This window comes from Patiria miniata, unplaced genomic scaffold (assembly GCF_015706575.1).
Source record: "Patiria miniata isolate m_02_andy unplaced genomic scaffold, ASM1570657v1 HiC_scaffold_9, whole genome shotgun sequence".
In the NCBI taxonomy this organism is placed as follows: domain Eukaryota; kingdom Metazoa; phylum Echinodermata; class Asteroidea; order Valvatida; family Asterinidae; genus Patiria; species Patiria miniata.
In genome coordinates this window covers 321314-338667 of record NW_024037076.1, presented here as the reverse complement: position 1 = coordinate 338667, position 17354 = coordinate 321314, and the positions used below count along the sequence as shown (strand labels likewise).

At 41.3% G+C, this 17354-nt stretch overlaps 1 protein-coding gene across 1 annotated transcript in view; it reads right to left on the bottom strand.

The window, feature by feature from the left end:
- Positions 1-731: 731 nt before the first annotated feature.
- LOC119720100 (choline transporter-like protein 2) overlaps positions 732-17354 on the bottom strand; it is a 44136-nt gene continuing 27513 nt past the window's right edge. The window contains exons 12-20 of the mRNA XM_038189634.1: positions 16825-16924; positions 15769-15861; positions 14792-14882; positions 12303-12550; positions 11825-11922; positions 8975-9078; positions 7370-7443; positions 5719-5884; positions 732-4262 (exon numbers count right to left, since the gene is read on the bottom strand). Of these exons, the coding sequence (XP_038045562.1) occupies positions 4044-4262; positions 5719-5884; positions 7370-7443; positions 8975-9078; positions 11825-11922; positions 12303-12550; positions 14792-14882; positions 15769-15861; positions 16825-16924 (1193 nt within the window). The 3' untranslated portion in view covers positions 732-4043. The remainder of the gene's footprint in view (positions 4263-5718; positions 5885-7369; positions 7444-8974; positions 9079-11824; positions 11923-12302; positions 12551-14791; positions 14883-15768; positions 15862-16824; positions 16925-17354) is intronic.

The window sequence follows — 17354 nt, the reverse complement described above, 5'->3', positions numbered from 1 at the left end:
ATTTGTTCGATAAAAAAGCTTCAATCTTTTTAAACAAACCCTTGCATAATGGGTCCGATTGGCTGGTCTAGGTGCCGAGGTTACCGGACGAGGTCGTGACGCAACCTTGTTTTGCCAGAAATATACGCCATTTTCATAACATCTTTATGTGACTATAGATTGTTTAAAATGTAATTTTGAACCTTAAATAAGGCAATACTACAGCACCTGCATGTGATTTTAAGTGATTATAGTGTACTTCGAGTAATTCCTTCGAGTAAAACATCGGGCGGTAAGTTGAAGAGCATGCACGCGTCAGAGAAATCTATAAACCTAAACATGCCGTTGATTGAAACAAGTGGAAAAGTAGGTAAAAAGTGTATGGCTTAACAATGGTAGAGGACAGACACAAAAAGGAGAACAAAAGATCCTTTCAGTCATCGAGCGTTGGGTATTTTGTTGAAAACGGTCCTGGATCGTATACGGTCATGTGCTTACTGCTTAGTCTATGATGAGATAGTGTTATAATTATTATGACCAAGGGAAACACAAAGCATTGTCCTCTGGCGTATAGAAATTCACGACTGGGTGTCTATGATGGGATAGTGTTATAGTTATTATGATCAAGGGAAGCACAAAGCATTGTCCTCTGGCGTATAGAAATTCACAACTGGGTGTTTAAGTTTCCAAATGTGTTCAAGCCCCGAAACAGTTTTTACAGCCCATTGACGCACAACTTCCTCAACGCACACTTTTCTGTATTGTTTTCGAATTCCCGTTACTTTATTGTATATATTTATAAAATACGAGTAAAGACAGAAAAAAGACATTTTAAGTACTGTGATGTAAAAAGTCAATAAAATACAGACACCATTGATACATAGAGACAAATGCGCTTAAATATACAAAGATACCGATGTTAAATAGATATGGAAAGTGAAAATATAGATTTTTGTTGCATATAGGATACACCTGATTTATAGACGACGAATAGTTTTTTTTAAACATATACACTTCACAGTTTTGTTTTAAAGGCATTGTGATCATGTGCATTTATCCCAAAAGTAAGCTACTAAATTATTACCAAAAAGCTTACTTGGATTATTAAGATCGTACCGGTACTAAACACCCCGTGAAATTGTGTCATCTGGCTTGCTGTCATTTAGAAGAAATCAAGAAATGTAGGTTATTTCCAACGAGAAGTCAATTGACTGATTTTTGGAATAAAGAGTGCTATTGACGAAATCGTGTTTCGTGATCAAATGGTATGTGCATGTTTTTTTTTTACTGTTTCCTCGAAAAGTGTAATATCCACTGAGCTGAAACTTCAACAGGTTAGGTTTTGAACATTCTTCTTTGGGTTTCGAGTGGTGTTATTATTAAAAGCAAACTTTCCTATATATGTCTTTAAGTTCTCTGCTATTAAAACTTTCTCTTTGAATTTCGAGTGCTGTTATTATTAGAAAAGAACAAAATGCATGAAAAGCAAATTATCCTTCATGTCTGTAAGTGCTCTGCTATTAAAACCAAGCAATAATGTCGAATTGCAATCCTTCTTTGAGATAAAACAAATGAGAGATTGAGACAAGTTTAGGTAATTAACAATATCTAACACAGAGGTAAAATATATTGCAACACGTGACAAAGAGATTAAAATAGATATAAACAGCATGGAGAATTGTGTTCATTAGATCTTGAACAAGTGCAGAAAGGCATAACTTAATGCATCATTACTGGCATTTTTGAAAGTTCCCGAGTTGACTGGCATTGATGGAATTTGATAGAATATGGTGGCATTTAATTGAAATTGATATAATCCGATTGAAATCGATAGAATCTGATGGAAATTGATAGAATTTGATGGAAATTGACAAACGGTAGATTTTGAAGGGTTCTTTTAATCTGATCAGAAATATGTTCCACGTAAACAGTGGTCATGTTGCACTCACTGCGATCAGGTTTTAAAAGAACGCAAATAGAAAGTCCACAATTTCATTGTTCAAGATCTATTTACTGATTGAATTCGATGGAATTTGATGGGATCACGACTTCAGGTGTTTTTTCTTTCTGATAAATGGTAGAGTGAAAGAATTTATTGGATGCAACAGCAGACTCTTATACATGATTTACATGTAGAAATACAAAGTAATTCAGAAGTTCAGCCCAAAACCAGAGGAAAATATTATGTTACACTTTACATGATAAATATTTTATATAATTGATCATCATTCTTCAGCCATGAATATTAAACAACTCCTTCATTGCATTTGTTTGCATGCTTTTATAAATCAAATGAGCTAAAAATACTCATAAATTGCCAAACAGAAGTACTGTTTTTTTCAATACTACAATTTCCCATGATTATTTGATAAAAAACAACACCTCTGATATACAGATGACACGTTCATGTGCAAATCTTCTTTACAATACCCTTGAAAATATTTACACCAATTATTGCGATGTCATTTTCTATTGTGTGTTGTGATTGGCTCATTTGTTGCATGAAACAGTCTGTTATCCAATCAGATGGAAGCTACATGAAATCCAAAATTCAATAGCTAACACCACTGTAGGTTCTTTGAGGTTTCTTACTGCCAGTGAAATATTGCAAGCAGCAATGTCATTTTCTATTGTGTTTTGTGATTGGCTAATTTGTTGCATGAAACAGTCAGTTATCCAATCAGATTGAAGCTACATGTAATCTAAAATTCAATTACCACACCCATATAAGTTCTTGGAAGTTTCTTACAGAGGGGTGTAATACTGTTGTTTCGTCAGGCACATAAAAAGGTCCTAAATGTACATGGCTTGAAGAATAAGTTTACGGTCAACCCTAAATTTGCAAGGATGAACGAGTTTTCTGGTTAAGGGCACTGATTCGTGGTCTGCGAGTAAAGCTGTGGGTTCAAGTCCTGGCGGGGTCATGGTATTAATAATAATAATAACAGGACTTGTGACGGACTTATAATCAACTTGCGATTGATAAACTGGACAAAACCAATACCATTTTGTCAACCGTGATACCCAATACATTATTTATTTTTTGTTATAAAATTAGATAAATTGAATCCCCAAGTCAAGAAAAAGACGGCATTAATTGCTCATCATACACAAAACATCACAATATTACAAATACATTTTTACAACTAAAAATTGTACAGTCAAAGTAACACATGGTTATTATCCAATAATAATTTCTGATGTCACCATCCCTGACCCCTATATATGAGAAGTAACACTATAAGTAACAAGTCTCCCGACTATTCGGTCATCTCCATTCCTATTACCATCTACAAAAATAAAACAAACTTTTTCACTAAATTAAAATAAACCTGTTGAAAACTATTTTCTCCCCCAAAAATGTAAGAAAAACAATGGTACATAAAACCGTAAAACAAGTATTTTTTAAGGATATCTTGAAAATATTCCACACACGCAGTGACTCACAGAATGTGGAGACACAATTTTGAAGCCTTTTTTTCCGGAAAACTTTCAAATTTCCCCCAACATTCGCATAAGTGGATAAAAATACAAATGTTTTAGACATTGAAAAAAAGTACTATTTAAATATAAAAAAATGGCAGTTTACAAAAATATGTGACTGACTTGTTGCAAAACCAATTTCCACAAAAATAATCATAATCCAAGGGAAGCTTTACCATTCCTTTACTTTTTTCCCAGTTTTCCTTAAGTTTTCCCATAGCATTCCATGGTGATTCCATATTATCCGTCATAGGCACATGATTCCCCTAGGATTTCAATAACACCCAAAATACTCTAAAAGAAGCAATAAATTTGCTATAAGTTTGCTTTGCAATAAGTTTTCTCATTTGCCCTTTTCCCTAATACATTCCGTAGCAATTCCACAATATTTTTCCCAAGGATCAATGATTCCCAAAGGACTTCCGTAACAGACAAATCCTGTGGAAGATGACTTAAGTTTTCTGGAAAACATTTACAACCGTCTGGAATAGTTGTCTTTCCTTTACAATTTCCCATTTATTCCATGACAATTCCATGGCGATTCCGTGACGGAATCACACTGATTCCCATCCGGAAGCCTCCTACCACTCGCACTCATCCTCGTCCTCGTTGTCGGTCATCGGCTTCTTGTTCTTCTTGCCGCAGATCTTCATCATGGACTTGGACATGTAGTACGGTTTTTCCGCCGAGCCGTCGTGCCGTTCCAGATCCTCTAAGAAGCACAGGAACATGGTGTCCACCGCCATGTCGAAGACGTTGAAGAAGCACTTGGCAATGACGTACACGCCCAGCCCGATCACCTGAGGAGGAATCCGAAAAAACATTAGTTACACCGGAAGCTTTACAATTCCTTTACTTTTCCATGTTTTCCGATTATTTGTTTTTCAAGAGAATTCTGTGGTCATAAAAATGACACTGAAGAAAGAAGTACAGTTAAGCAGGGTTGTATATCATTGTTATACTACTGAAGGCAATGGATTCTTTCTTTGACAAAACAATTGTTTTGAGTTATCAGAGTTTGACTAATCAAGATTACACTGTAAATGCCTAAGAAGGAAAGACGATGGTGCGTGGGTTCGAAACCTGCCGGGAACATTGTGTTTGTGTCCTTGGGCAAGACACTTGACTCAAACTACCTCTCTCCACCCAGGAGTACAAATGGGTACCTGTGAGGGTAGAGGACCGAATGTAAAAGAATGTGAATGTAAAAGACACTGAAGAAAGCTGTACATGCCTAAGAAGGCACGACGATGGTGTGAGGTTTGAACCCTGCCAGGAACATGGTGTCTGTGCCCTTGGGCAAGACACTTTACTACAATTGCCTCTCTCCACCCAGGAGTACAAATGGGTACCTGTGAGGGTAGAGGACCGAATGTAAAAGAATGTAAAGGTAAAAGACACTGAAGAAAGTTGTACATGCCTAAGAAGACAAGACGATGATGTTAGGGTTTGAACCCTGCCAGGAACATGGTGTCTGTGTCCTTGGGCGAGACACTTTACTACAATTGCCTTTCTTCACCCAGGAGTATAAATGGGTGCCTGTGAGGGTAGAGGACCAAATTTGCGCTGATGTCAGCTGATATCGGCTGCCATCCGGTCTTGTGGTCTGATGAACATGGTAATAATTGTGAAGTGCTTTGAGAATGTTGATACAATGGAAAGCGCTACGCGTTTACTGCAGATGTGTGGTATTGTACTAATACAGCATGGTTTGATTGGAAGTAGTGGGAATTGCTGGTCCCGAGGTGTAGGTCAGCCTGACTAGTGGAGGGAGGTAGTCAAGCTGACCTACACCGAGGGACCAGTAATTCCAACTATTTTCCTGAAATAAACCATGCTGTATTTGTTTTACTACACCTCACTGTCTTTTTAGTAGCCTCACTGCCTTGTCGATAACGGCCTTCGAAGATTTCGCATCTTATTTATTCAGCAGAATTCAAGTTCTTCGTCACAGTACATGAAATAGTCTGGTGCCAACACACTTAATGTGTCTTTACTGCAGTAGTAACCAGGATTACAACAACAGACTGGTTTCATAAAGCTTACATTCCACAGACTTCATGTCTACGAGGCGGGTTCCAGAGGGAATGTTTGGTGCGCAGCGAGCTGGATACTCACCGGGTAGACGTCATCTGGGCACGTATCATTTTTACTTCCCGGACACGCGACGGAATCGGCCAATGACACGTTCCAATTTGATCATGAATATTTATGAGGTGTGGTACAATGTGGTCCCATGCTGGACGGTCTACTTACAATGATGACGACCCAGTAGTAGTTGACCTCGGGAACGTCTAGGATGCTGGAGACCCAGGTGATCTGATTGGTGAAGAAGAAGAACGCTGCCACGGAGACGCCGCCGGTGATGCAGAGAATGCCCAGCAGGATCAGGAAGTCGGTGATCTTATTGATGACAGCAACCCTACGACAAACAAGACATAAGGTTTCAAAAAAAAATCTTCAATGCAGCATGTTAGTCTGGCCCGTCCACATTCACATTTTATGTGAATGTCTTGGTACCAAACACTGACTAGTCTAGTCACAGACTCCCCTGTTAGAATTAACCCAACAATTACTATCTGTATGATCAATTGATTGAGGTCAACAATTTTCAATTTTATGATAGTCGTCAATTTGCAGTATTTTCAATTATTTGTAATGGGTTCTTTTCTGCTGAAATACCTATTTATTGCATTTGATTGCATGGGCCTAGTCAGGACACAAAATGAATGCAAAAAAATAGGACTTACGTTGCAGATCCTGTTTCTACAACGTATTCTCATAAAATCTTGCAGGCTTTTGAGGTCCCCTAGCATGCTCAATTGTACAAGGCATGTGTGGTCTAGCGGTGGAGCACAGGATTCATGATCGTGAGATTGTGGGTTCAAGCCCCGCCGTGGCCATGCGTGTTGTGCCCTTGAGTAAGGCGCTTTACCTCAATTACTCCTCTCAACCCAGGTGTTAAATGGGTACCGGCATTATTCAATGCTGGGAAGGTAACAGATTCGCTGTGGAGGAGGTGTGGCGATCCCCCCACAGCAGCATGAGTCTGGCCCAATCGCTAATGAAAGAGAGATGGGCACTCCGTTCCTGTGAACACAGGTTCGTCCCCTTTTTTTACAAGGCAGAGCCGTATTAGGATGGTTGTGATACGAAGCTAGGGTACTGGTTTGGGACGCAATTGCCAAAAAAAAAAAGAAGCATCTTGTATTTTAAAAAGGATGACAAAGATAGGCACATTATCAATTCTAGAAACTCGGAGTGCCGTGGCCTCGTGGTCTGGAGCATTGGATTCGTGGTCTGCAGGTAATTCTGCAGGATGTGGGTTCGAGTCCAGCCTGGGGTTATGGTGCGTGTGCCCTTGGGCAAGGCACTATGTCACTCATTGCTTCTATCCACCCAGGAGTAAATGGGAACCTGTGAGGGCAGAGCTGGTCAATGTGATTGATTTTAGCTTGCTTGCGCCTAACAGGCTGCATCGAGCTGTATACTCCCCAGGGAGCTGAGATGGTATTTGGAATGTTGCATCGGTCCAATGAGCAGGGGTAATAATAATGTAAAGCGCTTTGATCTTAGTTAAAAGATGTACGAACCCGTTCTTATTATTATTCACGCGACATCCAAATGTCATCTTTGAAAAGATTGAATTTAAAAATCTGACACTTCAAATTGAAAGCATTACATCACGCGTTGAACACATCAACTATAAATCTCCAAAATAGCGGGAGATTTAAATTACCCAATTCCAGGGGCAAAGATCGCGCACCTAGGCATGGTGGGAACCAATATGGCGCAGCAAGATTGTACCCATGAGAACGAGGTTGGTCCAAAACCACCTCGGAATGCAAGGGTTCAAGTTTAAGGGTTCGTCAAGTCATGTTATCCCTAAGCAAGCACCGCCACTCACCTGACAATGTTCCTCATCAGCAGGAAGAATGCAGTTTTGGCCGAACTGCAGAAATTCTTGCCGTAAATTGCAATCTGCACAACCACAAAGAAAAGAAAACACAACAATGAGTGCACACCACCAGAAGAAATACTGATAATCTATTCACAGACTAAAATGTCTACATCCAAAGTATGCATATAATGAATAAGTTGGTATTTTAGGTGTACATAGGTCATTCTATATATTTACGGTCCAAAGAGTGACTTTTTTTCCATGTCCCTGTTACCTTGGTACTTTGTAGTTTTATTTATTTATTTATTTTACATCTTTTGACATGCAAGTATCATTAAAAGGAAATTACAACATTTGCAAGCATCGAAAAATAAAACTACCAAGTTTTTACAAAATACCTTACAGGATGTTGGTAAATGACAGTCTAAAGCATCCTGTAAAATTATGGCACCTGGTGTGAAGTCATTTTCAAGTAAATGGTATTTTTGTATACATTTCCAACGGTGGTCGGCCGACCACCGTTGGAAAAACCTAACTATTTTTCAACTGATGCTCAAAATTTATCATTTTTTCTTCAGTCCAAATTTTGTTTCCTATTGGTTGCATGTTCATGAATGGGGGCAGGCCAGCTAGACTGGTTCCCTTATCGTACAATTTTCCGGCATCTATAAATTGATCCATTGAATTTTCAGTGGAGTCAGGGAACCAGACTACTTGAACATTTTTGTTTTTCTTGGTTTTTCCAGCATTTCCGAACACAAAACTTCAAACATGTCAGTGCAACAATAATTTGATCTATTATACTAACCCCTCAAATAATTCATTTCTGAAAATTAAAGCAAAAGCCAATGATGTAAATTCCCTTTAAGAATGACTTCAAACATTCTTTTAATCTGTGGTGCTCTTCAGAACACTCTTGGAGGACTGCATTAATGTGGTGCTTATATAGCGCTTTATACCAAACGTCTCAAAGCGCTTCACGATTATATTATCCCTGTTCATCAGGCCATGAGACCAGTTTTTACAGCAGCTCGAGATCAGCGCATTCTGGTGTTTACCTTCACAGGTACCCGTTCATTCTCCTGGGTGGAGAGAGGCAATTGTAGTAAAGTGTCTTGCCCAAGAACACAAGCACCATGTTCCCCGTCAGGGTTTGAATCAACGCATCATGGCACGCGAGTCAAACACCGTAACCATTAGGGCTCCAAAGAACCTTCCTCACTCTTGCAAAATCCAACACGATATGGTAAACTCTACACCCAAACTGTTGGACTCTGATTATGGTGGTATGCCTGATCCCATGTAAAGCATAATCAGTTTACTAGTGCAGTACTCACTCCAACAGATTCCAACAAAACATGCAGTTGGATTTTGAAGGGTTGGGTGGTTAGAGTTAAGGAGTGCATCAGAATTATAAAATCACAGATGTCAGATGTAATAGGGATAGTAAAAAAAAAAGCAGACCCCAAATTTATAAAAATTTATAGACTTGCAATCCTCAGAAAGTATCGTTCTGTTGCTAGGGAAGAACATTCTTTGAAAAAGTGTTTTAACAACGAGAATTCTTTTCTGTTTTTTGATTCAGTGCACAAGGCCTTAACTTCTACTGACCATGATGTAGGCGTTCTTGTTGAGGAATTTCATGAATTTCTCCAAGCAGTAGAAGCAGCATTTGAGGCACTTCAGGATAAATGAGACCACCTTGTTGTCCTTGCCTGTTAAATAAAAAACATCAGATAAAAATAAAAACAAAACCTTGTGAGCTCGGACTTCCAAGTTAAACAAGGTTCTTCATTAAGAGAAAAAAAATGCCAGGCATTCTGGCACAATGAGACAGAACTGGGCAGATTTCCAAGTGAAAGTTTGTGGGTATTAGCAAAGAGAATAAAAGTCTCCTTACAATATTGTTTGTTGCACTTCGATCGGACATTCCGTTGACAAGTTATGGCTGTTTAAAGTTCATATTTATAGAAACGTCAAGAAAGTATGTTTTTTGAGTTTTGTACAAGTGAAAATAAAAGATGCCAATTGTTTTTCCTGAAATATACTTTTACCTCTATTTTTATACTATTTCTTTAAAATAGGAACAGTGTTCAACGTAGAAACCGGAATTTTTTCCCCACTTTGGTGATATGATGTGACAAAGTAAACCTTTCAAATTTTTTAAAATTAAAATTAACATAATACTGTCGTGTCAGTGAAACACGGTCGCAACTCCATTCTGCTACAAAGTCGCATCTCGCGCGAATACGCTCCGTGCAACAACGTCGTATCTCGACGTCCATTGACTTTCCGTGTACATCCGGGTTATTTTAAGCGACAAATTTATCATGTTCAATTATCAATTTTTACAACATGAACATTTTTTGTCGGTTTGCTTTAGTGTGGATACTTTCAACCTAGGAATCCCATTTTAAATCTTCCTGGATCATAACACCAAGAAGTTTGACTTTACTGACAACCTCAAGGCGTTGATCTGTAATTCTTAGTTCAACATCGGGAATTTCTTTTTTGCCAAAGTATACTTACATGGCCTGGCATTTGGCAGGATTTATTTTTTAGTTTGTTTTGAACTGACCATTCCTGCAAGGTATTCAAATGCTCTTGCATGTCACTGACATTATCAACTGTTCTATTTTCACCAATAGTCAGGTCGTCAACATATTTCCACACTGACGGTCTGCTAACATCATTCAGGTTTTAGTGCATCATTTATCATACCTAGGAATGAAACAGGTCCAATGATGGTACCCTGTGGCACTCCCCCAGTTAAAGAGGTTGTGAAATGCTCGAAGACATTCCGTCATTCTTCGGGTATATGTAGCCTAAGGTGTGATGAAATAAAAAAGACTATTGTTTCTGTCATAAAATGAGTACAAAAGGTACTTTTGAGAGCTGTTTTTCAAGTCCTGTCATGCCTGTTTCGACCCGAACGTGCAATTTGTGTAAAAGTCGTCGTTGCGGGCAGCAAACAAAACACAGTAAATCGTGACGTAACAAACAGGACTCCCGATGCAGAGTAGCATAAACGAGTCCTGTTTATTACGTCACGATTTACTGTGTTTTGTTTGCTGCCCGCAACGACGACTTTTACACAAATTGCACGTTCGGGTCGAAACAGGACCTGAAAAATAGCTCTCAAAAGTACCTTTTGTACTCATTTCATGACAGAAACAATAGTCGTTTTTATTTCATCACACCTTAGGCTACATATACCCAAAAAATGACCGAAATGTTCTCGAGCATTCCACAACCTCTTTAAACCAATCCAGTCAGAGTATACGTTTTTGTATTTCACTCTTTGTCTCCTGTTGGTAAGGAACTCACTCACCCCCTGCACAAGACAGGCAGATACACCTAGCATCAACAATTTCCTGATAACAATGTTGTGATCAATTAAATCAAAGGCTTTTGAGAAATCAGTCAGTACCAAGGTACTAATGTTCCCAGATTTTTCAGCTGCAGCAATGGAGTGATGATAAATATTGTAGCTTAATAGCAGTTTGGTGGTAGCCAGGGGCTATCGTAGCTATAAAGTAGACAATTACCTAGATGTCAGCCAGGGCTGATGCGCGTAATGCGCCGCGGCGCCAGCCTATTTGCCGCGTGGGTATATAAGCGCGAGCGCGCACTCAGTCCGGTAGTTCCTCAGTTCCTGAGCAGTTCCAGTCCCGTACCCGAGTGAGACACGGGTGACCAGTAGTGCGTCGCAGTTGCTGAGCGTGTTTAATCAGTCCCTCGGCCGTGCAGATTAGTGGTAGTAGGCAGCCGTGTCCGTAAGTGAGGCTCTTACTGGGATAAGTAGCGGGGGCTTGTTCGGTCAGTTGAAGAGGGGAGGAACTCCGTCCACGGGAATAAGTAGCGAGGCCGTAGTGGTGAGTGGACGTTAACTTAGCGGGGGAAGATTTATACCTGTACAGGGAACTCGCACCTGTTTAGGAAACCCGCACCTGTTTAGGGGAGGCACCTGGGAAGGTGACCAACACCTGTCAAGGCCTAGAGATGATTTACAGTCCGCCTGAGTAGCTAATAATAAACGAGTGTCGACCTAAAGAGAAGAGTCCCGTGTTTGATTTAGAGGTGCCCCGTTTCCTTCCCCTGCCCTGTTCCCGTGTTGTCATAATCGTGCCGCCCCAGCCCTGGGTGTTGGCTCTGCGTTTTTCCCCCAGTTTCTGCCGTCCATCACAGCTTTGAAGGCTTGCCTACTACCTACGCTGTCCAATCTTTGCCTACTACAATGGCGACGCGGACTTTCTGGTACCCAGATGTAGGCCGGGGCATGAGGGAGCCAGTGTGGATACTTTCAACCTAAAATCAAACACATTGACCAGCTCTGCCCTCACAGGTACCCATTTACTCCTGGGTGGAGAGAAGCAATGAGTAACAAAGTCTCTTGCCCAAGGGCACACGCACCATAACCCCATAAGACTTGCATCAGTCCTTTTTGATAATCTTTCTCACCTTTCTTCAGTTGGACCTCGGCGTACTCCAGCAAGACTCGGATGATCTTGATAATGGCAATGATGAGAGAACCGAAGGCGATGGAGCCAAGATGGTACCTGAAAAATCAGGAGGAAAAAAACCAACAAAATCAATGAACTTCTATATGGATGAATTAAGTACAATCTTAACCAGCTCGCACCCGATGACGTGTATACTCGCAAAAGTCTAGCGGTTTTCAGAACAGATGATGGATAAACACAGAGTGGGTGAGGCCGGAAATATCTGTCAGCGACCCGCTGGCAGCGAGCGAGGCTGGAAATATGAGTGAACTGCCCGAGGGTGATGGCTGCCCGCCTGGCTTGAGGTCGAGAGAAAAATCATCCCAGTGCGACTGGTTAAGTGATCAATCAATCTGCACACGACCAGGCAAGTCCAGTCTTAATACAAGTCCGAATAAACCAGGAAAAAAAAAACAGGGGAAAATGGGGCTAAGTACCTAATAGCCCTGTAGAATCCACCCCACAGCGGCAGAGCAGGGATGTCATTCGGTTTGTGGTAGGCCCAGTAGTAGGAAGCGAAGGCCCCAGAGAGAGTCACTTGGCCCAGGGCGACCACGAACTCCATCAACCAGAACAGGCCAAAGAGGTTGTAGAACTGGAGATAGATGACGTAGTCCGGCAGGGCGTAGGACTGGAACATGCAAGACGCGCCGCTGCCGTAGTGCATGCCGCCTTGCTGGAATTCCTGACACAGATAAAAAAGAAGTTGTGATTAAAAAAAAATAAACCAACAAAATAAAACGACCCACAAGTTACTTTTGAATACCGTCGACTCTCGTTTCAACACACTCTGTTAATATACATTCTGGTTATCGTGAATGCACAGTGTGACCCCCCAAAAAGTTGTTCAAGCAGATTTCTTTTTATTTCACAAAAACTACTTTACATCTTGATGGAGCATATTAATTATACTCTTGTGTATATTCTGTGAAAAGCCATGGAAATCCATTCATGCGAACCAGAGATCTAACAGATTGTAAAAGGCTATGGGTTTTTCACCCAATCCAATGGGATCTACACAGTTAGTGATACAGGGTGAGTCAAAAAAAGTGGAACCCAAGCCCCAAAAAATGTATTTCACATTAAAAAAAATATGTAGCACCAAAAATAATAATGACTGGACAGCCACATTCAGAAGCTAGTTTTAGAAGAAAAAAATACTGAAATTGCTCAATCCGTTCAAAGAATATCACCATTTAAACCCTAAAACCTGTCTCGTCCTAAAAAATCAATTTATTGTGTATTTTAACTGTTTAAAACTGTTTGGAACAACAAAATGACACAGAATACTTGTTTTAACAACTGTCACCAACTGTAGCACACACTATTTTGATTAACAACCCTGGTTAGGCAAACAACATGATTTATAAAATCTACTTTTTTAAAAGACGGGCCTTCAAAAGGACTTTGTTGCATATTGTTAACATTTAGACTAAGATTTCATCGCTGGCGATGTTTGAAGAGAATTGTGACGACGATTATTGAAATCGCATTTTTTGGACGAGACAGGTTTTAGGGTCATTGTGTTCCAATGGTGATATTTTTTGAACAGATGACCAATTTCAGTAATTTTTTTCATCCAAAAGTAGCTTATGAAATTTACTTTCCAGTCATTATTATTTTTGGTGCTAAATATTTTTTTTAAATATGAAATATAATTTTTGGGTTTTGGGTTCCGTTTTTTTTGACTCGCCCTGTATCAGTGCATCAGATTGTCATGGGCCTTTTCACTCTGATGTAAATAAAGTTAACTGTGTAAATCCCATCCCATTGGAATGGGCGAAAAACCCATAGCCCTTTTTAAGCAGGGGTTAACTGTAAATGAACTTTCTGTGAGTCCTGCAGGTTGTTGGTTCAAATCCAGAAGCAACAAACATGCTCAAAATCTAAAGAAGGGTGCTGAACAACTAACCTGACCAACTTTCAGCTAAGCTTCAGCTGTATATTTCGAGAAAAACAGCATTCTAGGATCATGATTTCAAATCAAAAGTCGCTGAATCATGTTTTGAATTTGGCCTGAATTCAGCACCCGAGACACCTTCTCACTGAGTCGATTTGATTGCAGCTACACGATGTCGCGCACTGATCCGACTAATTATAGCAACCGCGCGTGCGTCGTGCCAATGCTTGTGCGCGCTGCGCTGAATAACAAAACGAACTACTAATTTAAATTTCCTACGGTGCGTTTTAAGACGCACCGCTGGAAAGGCATTCTTTCGTTGATTACTTCAAAATGACAGCTTGCCAGAAAGAATAACTTCACAGGGAGTTTAGTCCCTTTACTATCTTTCAACCAAGTATGTTTTTCAACAATAATTACGTCCGTTACTTTTTGGATAGCTGCAAATGATGGACTATAGATTTAAGCCAGACGCACACCTTTGGATTTTACCAGTTCACGGAATCACGAAATAGTTCTGTATATACAGGGTGGCCAAAAAACGGAATGGCATTAGGTACTTCCGCATTTATTTGTTGCACAAGTCGCAGACTTACGCACGCACTATGAAACTTTTGTGAAATCGTCGTCACTGAAATGTTGTGCAGCGTGAAATGTTGCACAAGTTGCGCAATAAATTGTCAGAGAAGCCACCAATATATCAATAAAAAGCCTGAAACCCAACTAAAAAACCTGAAACTACCCTGACCCCCGCTCAAAAATGTGTTTTCTGGATGTTTCAGACCAAATCCAGCACTTTTAATTTGTCACATTTTTTGAGGAAAAATCCCCTGAATTCAGGTTAAAACCTGAAAAGTTGTATCTCTGATTGTGGCGCAAGTGGACTTATGCCATTGCGTAAAGTTTTGTGAAATCGGCCACACGTGAACCGGTAAAATCAGAAAAGAGTGCGGTTGACTTTACCAATGCCCTTAAAAATACCCAACTTCGACATTGATTTTACTAAAAACCCTTTTATTTGCTTACTTCTGGAACACATTCTGTGCCGTTCGCCAGTGAGAAATTCCCAGGTGCCTGATACACGACAAATGTGGCCTTGTGAGACGTCGCCAGGAAACTGTCAGGGAGGATTATGGGTCAAGGAAATCTCTCGAGACAATTTTACAAGATTGTAGGACTAAACAGCCATGTCCAGAACACAAAACTTTAACAGGTCAGTGTAACAATGTTTGCTATATAACTCCCCCAGTTCCATCCGTTTCTGAAAATTACAGCAAAAGCAGATGTTGTACATGTGACCGGCTCCACAAAAAAAGGGTATTATGTCGCAAAAAGTGAAATTGAATTATACACATGGTTGGAAAGCCGACAATGTAAGCTTTCATTTGGTATATAATAGAGCTCCATAGCCCCTCCCATTCTGGAGATATGACGCATTTACATATTAATTACTTCCTTGGAGTTCAAATTACGCAAAACTGGGAAAACAGGATTTGAAATAGCTGGCTCTGTTGTAGAACAACAGAACAATGCACACACAATGGTTGTTTTTTTTACACTTTGTTCATCAAAATCAACATTTCTGTGAATGAAACCTGAGACTGTAGGTACCGATGACATTCATGACAAAATATGAAAATAACATTACACAATAATGCTCAGCGCGACTTAATACCCTTATTTGTGGAGCCGGTCACATATTACTTTTAACCAGCTCGCACTGAGATTATTTTGACATTGACCGGACCCAGACGCGGGATTGTTTGTCACGGACAGACAGGTTCAGGCCGTCATCTGCAGGTAGCACACCCTGATACTTCTGGCCTTGCTTGCTGCGAAAGGGTCACTGACAGATATTTCTGGCCTCGCTCGTTGCGTGTTTATCTGTCATTCGTTCCGAATACCGCAAAACCTTTGCGTGTAGACACGTCATCTGACGTGAACTAGTAATAGACATCTTTCGGAACAACTCTTTTTTTATTTAATTTTTTTTTAAAGGATACACGGCGATTGTTGCCCAGAGCGTGATGATCACTACTTGAAGGAGGAAAGGAACGATCGGCCAGAACAAGGTGGACAGCATCGAACCAACAGCCCTTAATTCAAAAACAGAGAAACAAAAGTCAAGTTTCAAATCAAACTTTCCCTTCGTTGGAGGTATGTGTAAGCCCAACTTTATCAATATTTTTATGTACCTCTATAGGCTTTCGTTAAAAGTATGGAAGGGAGTAGGGTATGACAAACGAAGGGTAGGAAAGGTGGGGTAGGGTGGGGAAGGATGGGGCCGGTTAGGGCCAGGTGGGGAAGGGTGGGACTGGGTTGAGCTAGGTGGGCAAGGGTGGTGAAGGGTGGAGAAGGGCGAGGCAGAGTGGGGCAGGGCGGGGTACGACAAGGCATAGCAAAGTCTTCGTCCAAGACTGATTTGGATTTTGTTCCCGTAATGCAGCTGGTCTCTGACAAATGCCATGTCAAGTCTGTCAACAAGATGAATCAAATCCAAGACAAGACAAGGCAAGGCGGGGGAAGGGTGGGGAAGGGAGGGACTGGGTTGGGCTAGGTGGGGAAGGGTAGGTTGGGGTAGGGTTGGATAGGTTTGGGCAGGTTAAACAGAGCGAAGCAGGGTTTGGGCGGGTTTGGCAGGCAGGGCAGGGCAGGGCCGGACCGGGTGGGGTGGACAGGGCTGGGCCGGGTGGGAAGCGCAGGACCAGCTGGGATAGGATTAGGCAGGGTGGGACAGCATGCGGGCAAGGCAGGGCAGAGCGGGCAGGGCCAGGCAGGGCAGGGCCTGGCAGGGCAGGACAGGAGAGGGCAGAGCAGGGCAGGGCAAAGCAGGGCAAGGCAGGGCAGGGCAGGGCAGGGCAGGGCAGGGCAGGGCAGGGCAGGGTAGGGTAGGGCAGGGCCGGGTGCGGTGGGGTGGGAAGGGCAGGGCCAGCTGGGGTAGGATCAGCTGGGGTAGGGTATGGGAGGGTGGGACAGCATGTGGGCAGGGCGGGCAGTGTGGGCAAGGCAGGGCAGGGCAGGGCAGAGCAGGGCGGGGCGGGGCACTTCTTAATCCTTACCTGCTAGACTCCTTGATCAACTGTACAGCGATGCGGATACGGGAACACAAACACAGCGTGACCAGAACAATGATCAGCAGAAGAATGGACAGGGCAATACCTGCAAAATGGAACAAGACCATGCAACCATTCAAGAAAAACTGAATGCATAGATGTATGCAGGCAGAGAGTCGCTGTACACTCAAGGTGGACTCCAGTAAATGGCCCAAGCATTGTGTCAGCTTATACCGGTAGTTCGGGATGACAGTCAAGAAGCAGTTATGTTGTAAAATTGCTTGCCCAATTATTTCATCCTTGCACTGTGAGTATCTGACTGTATCTGAAGTGAGCATCTGAAGTGAGTATCTGAAGTGAGCATCTGAAGTGAGCATCTGAAGTGAGTATCTGAAGTGAGTATCTGAAGTGAGTATCTGAAGTATCTGAAGTGAGTATCTGAAGTATCTGAAGTGAGTATCTGAAGTATCTGAAGTATCTGAAGTGAGTATCTGAAGTGAGTATCTGAAGTGAGTATCTGAAGTATCTGAAGTGAG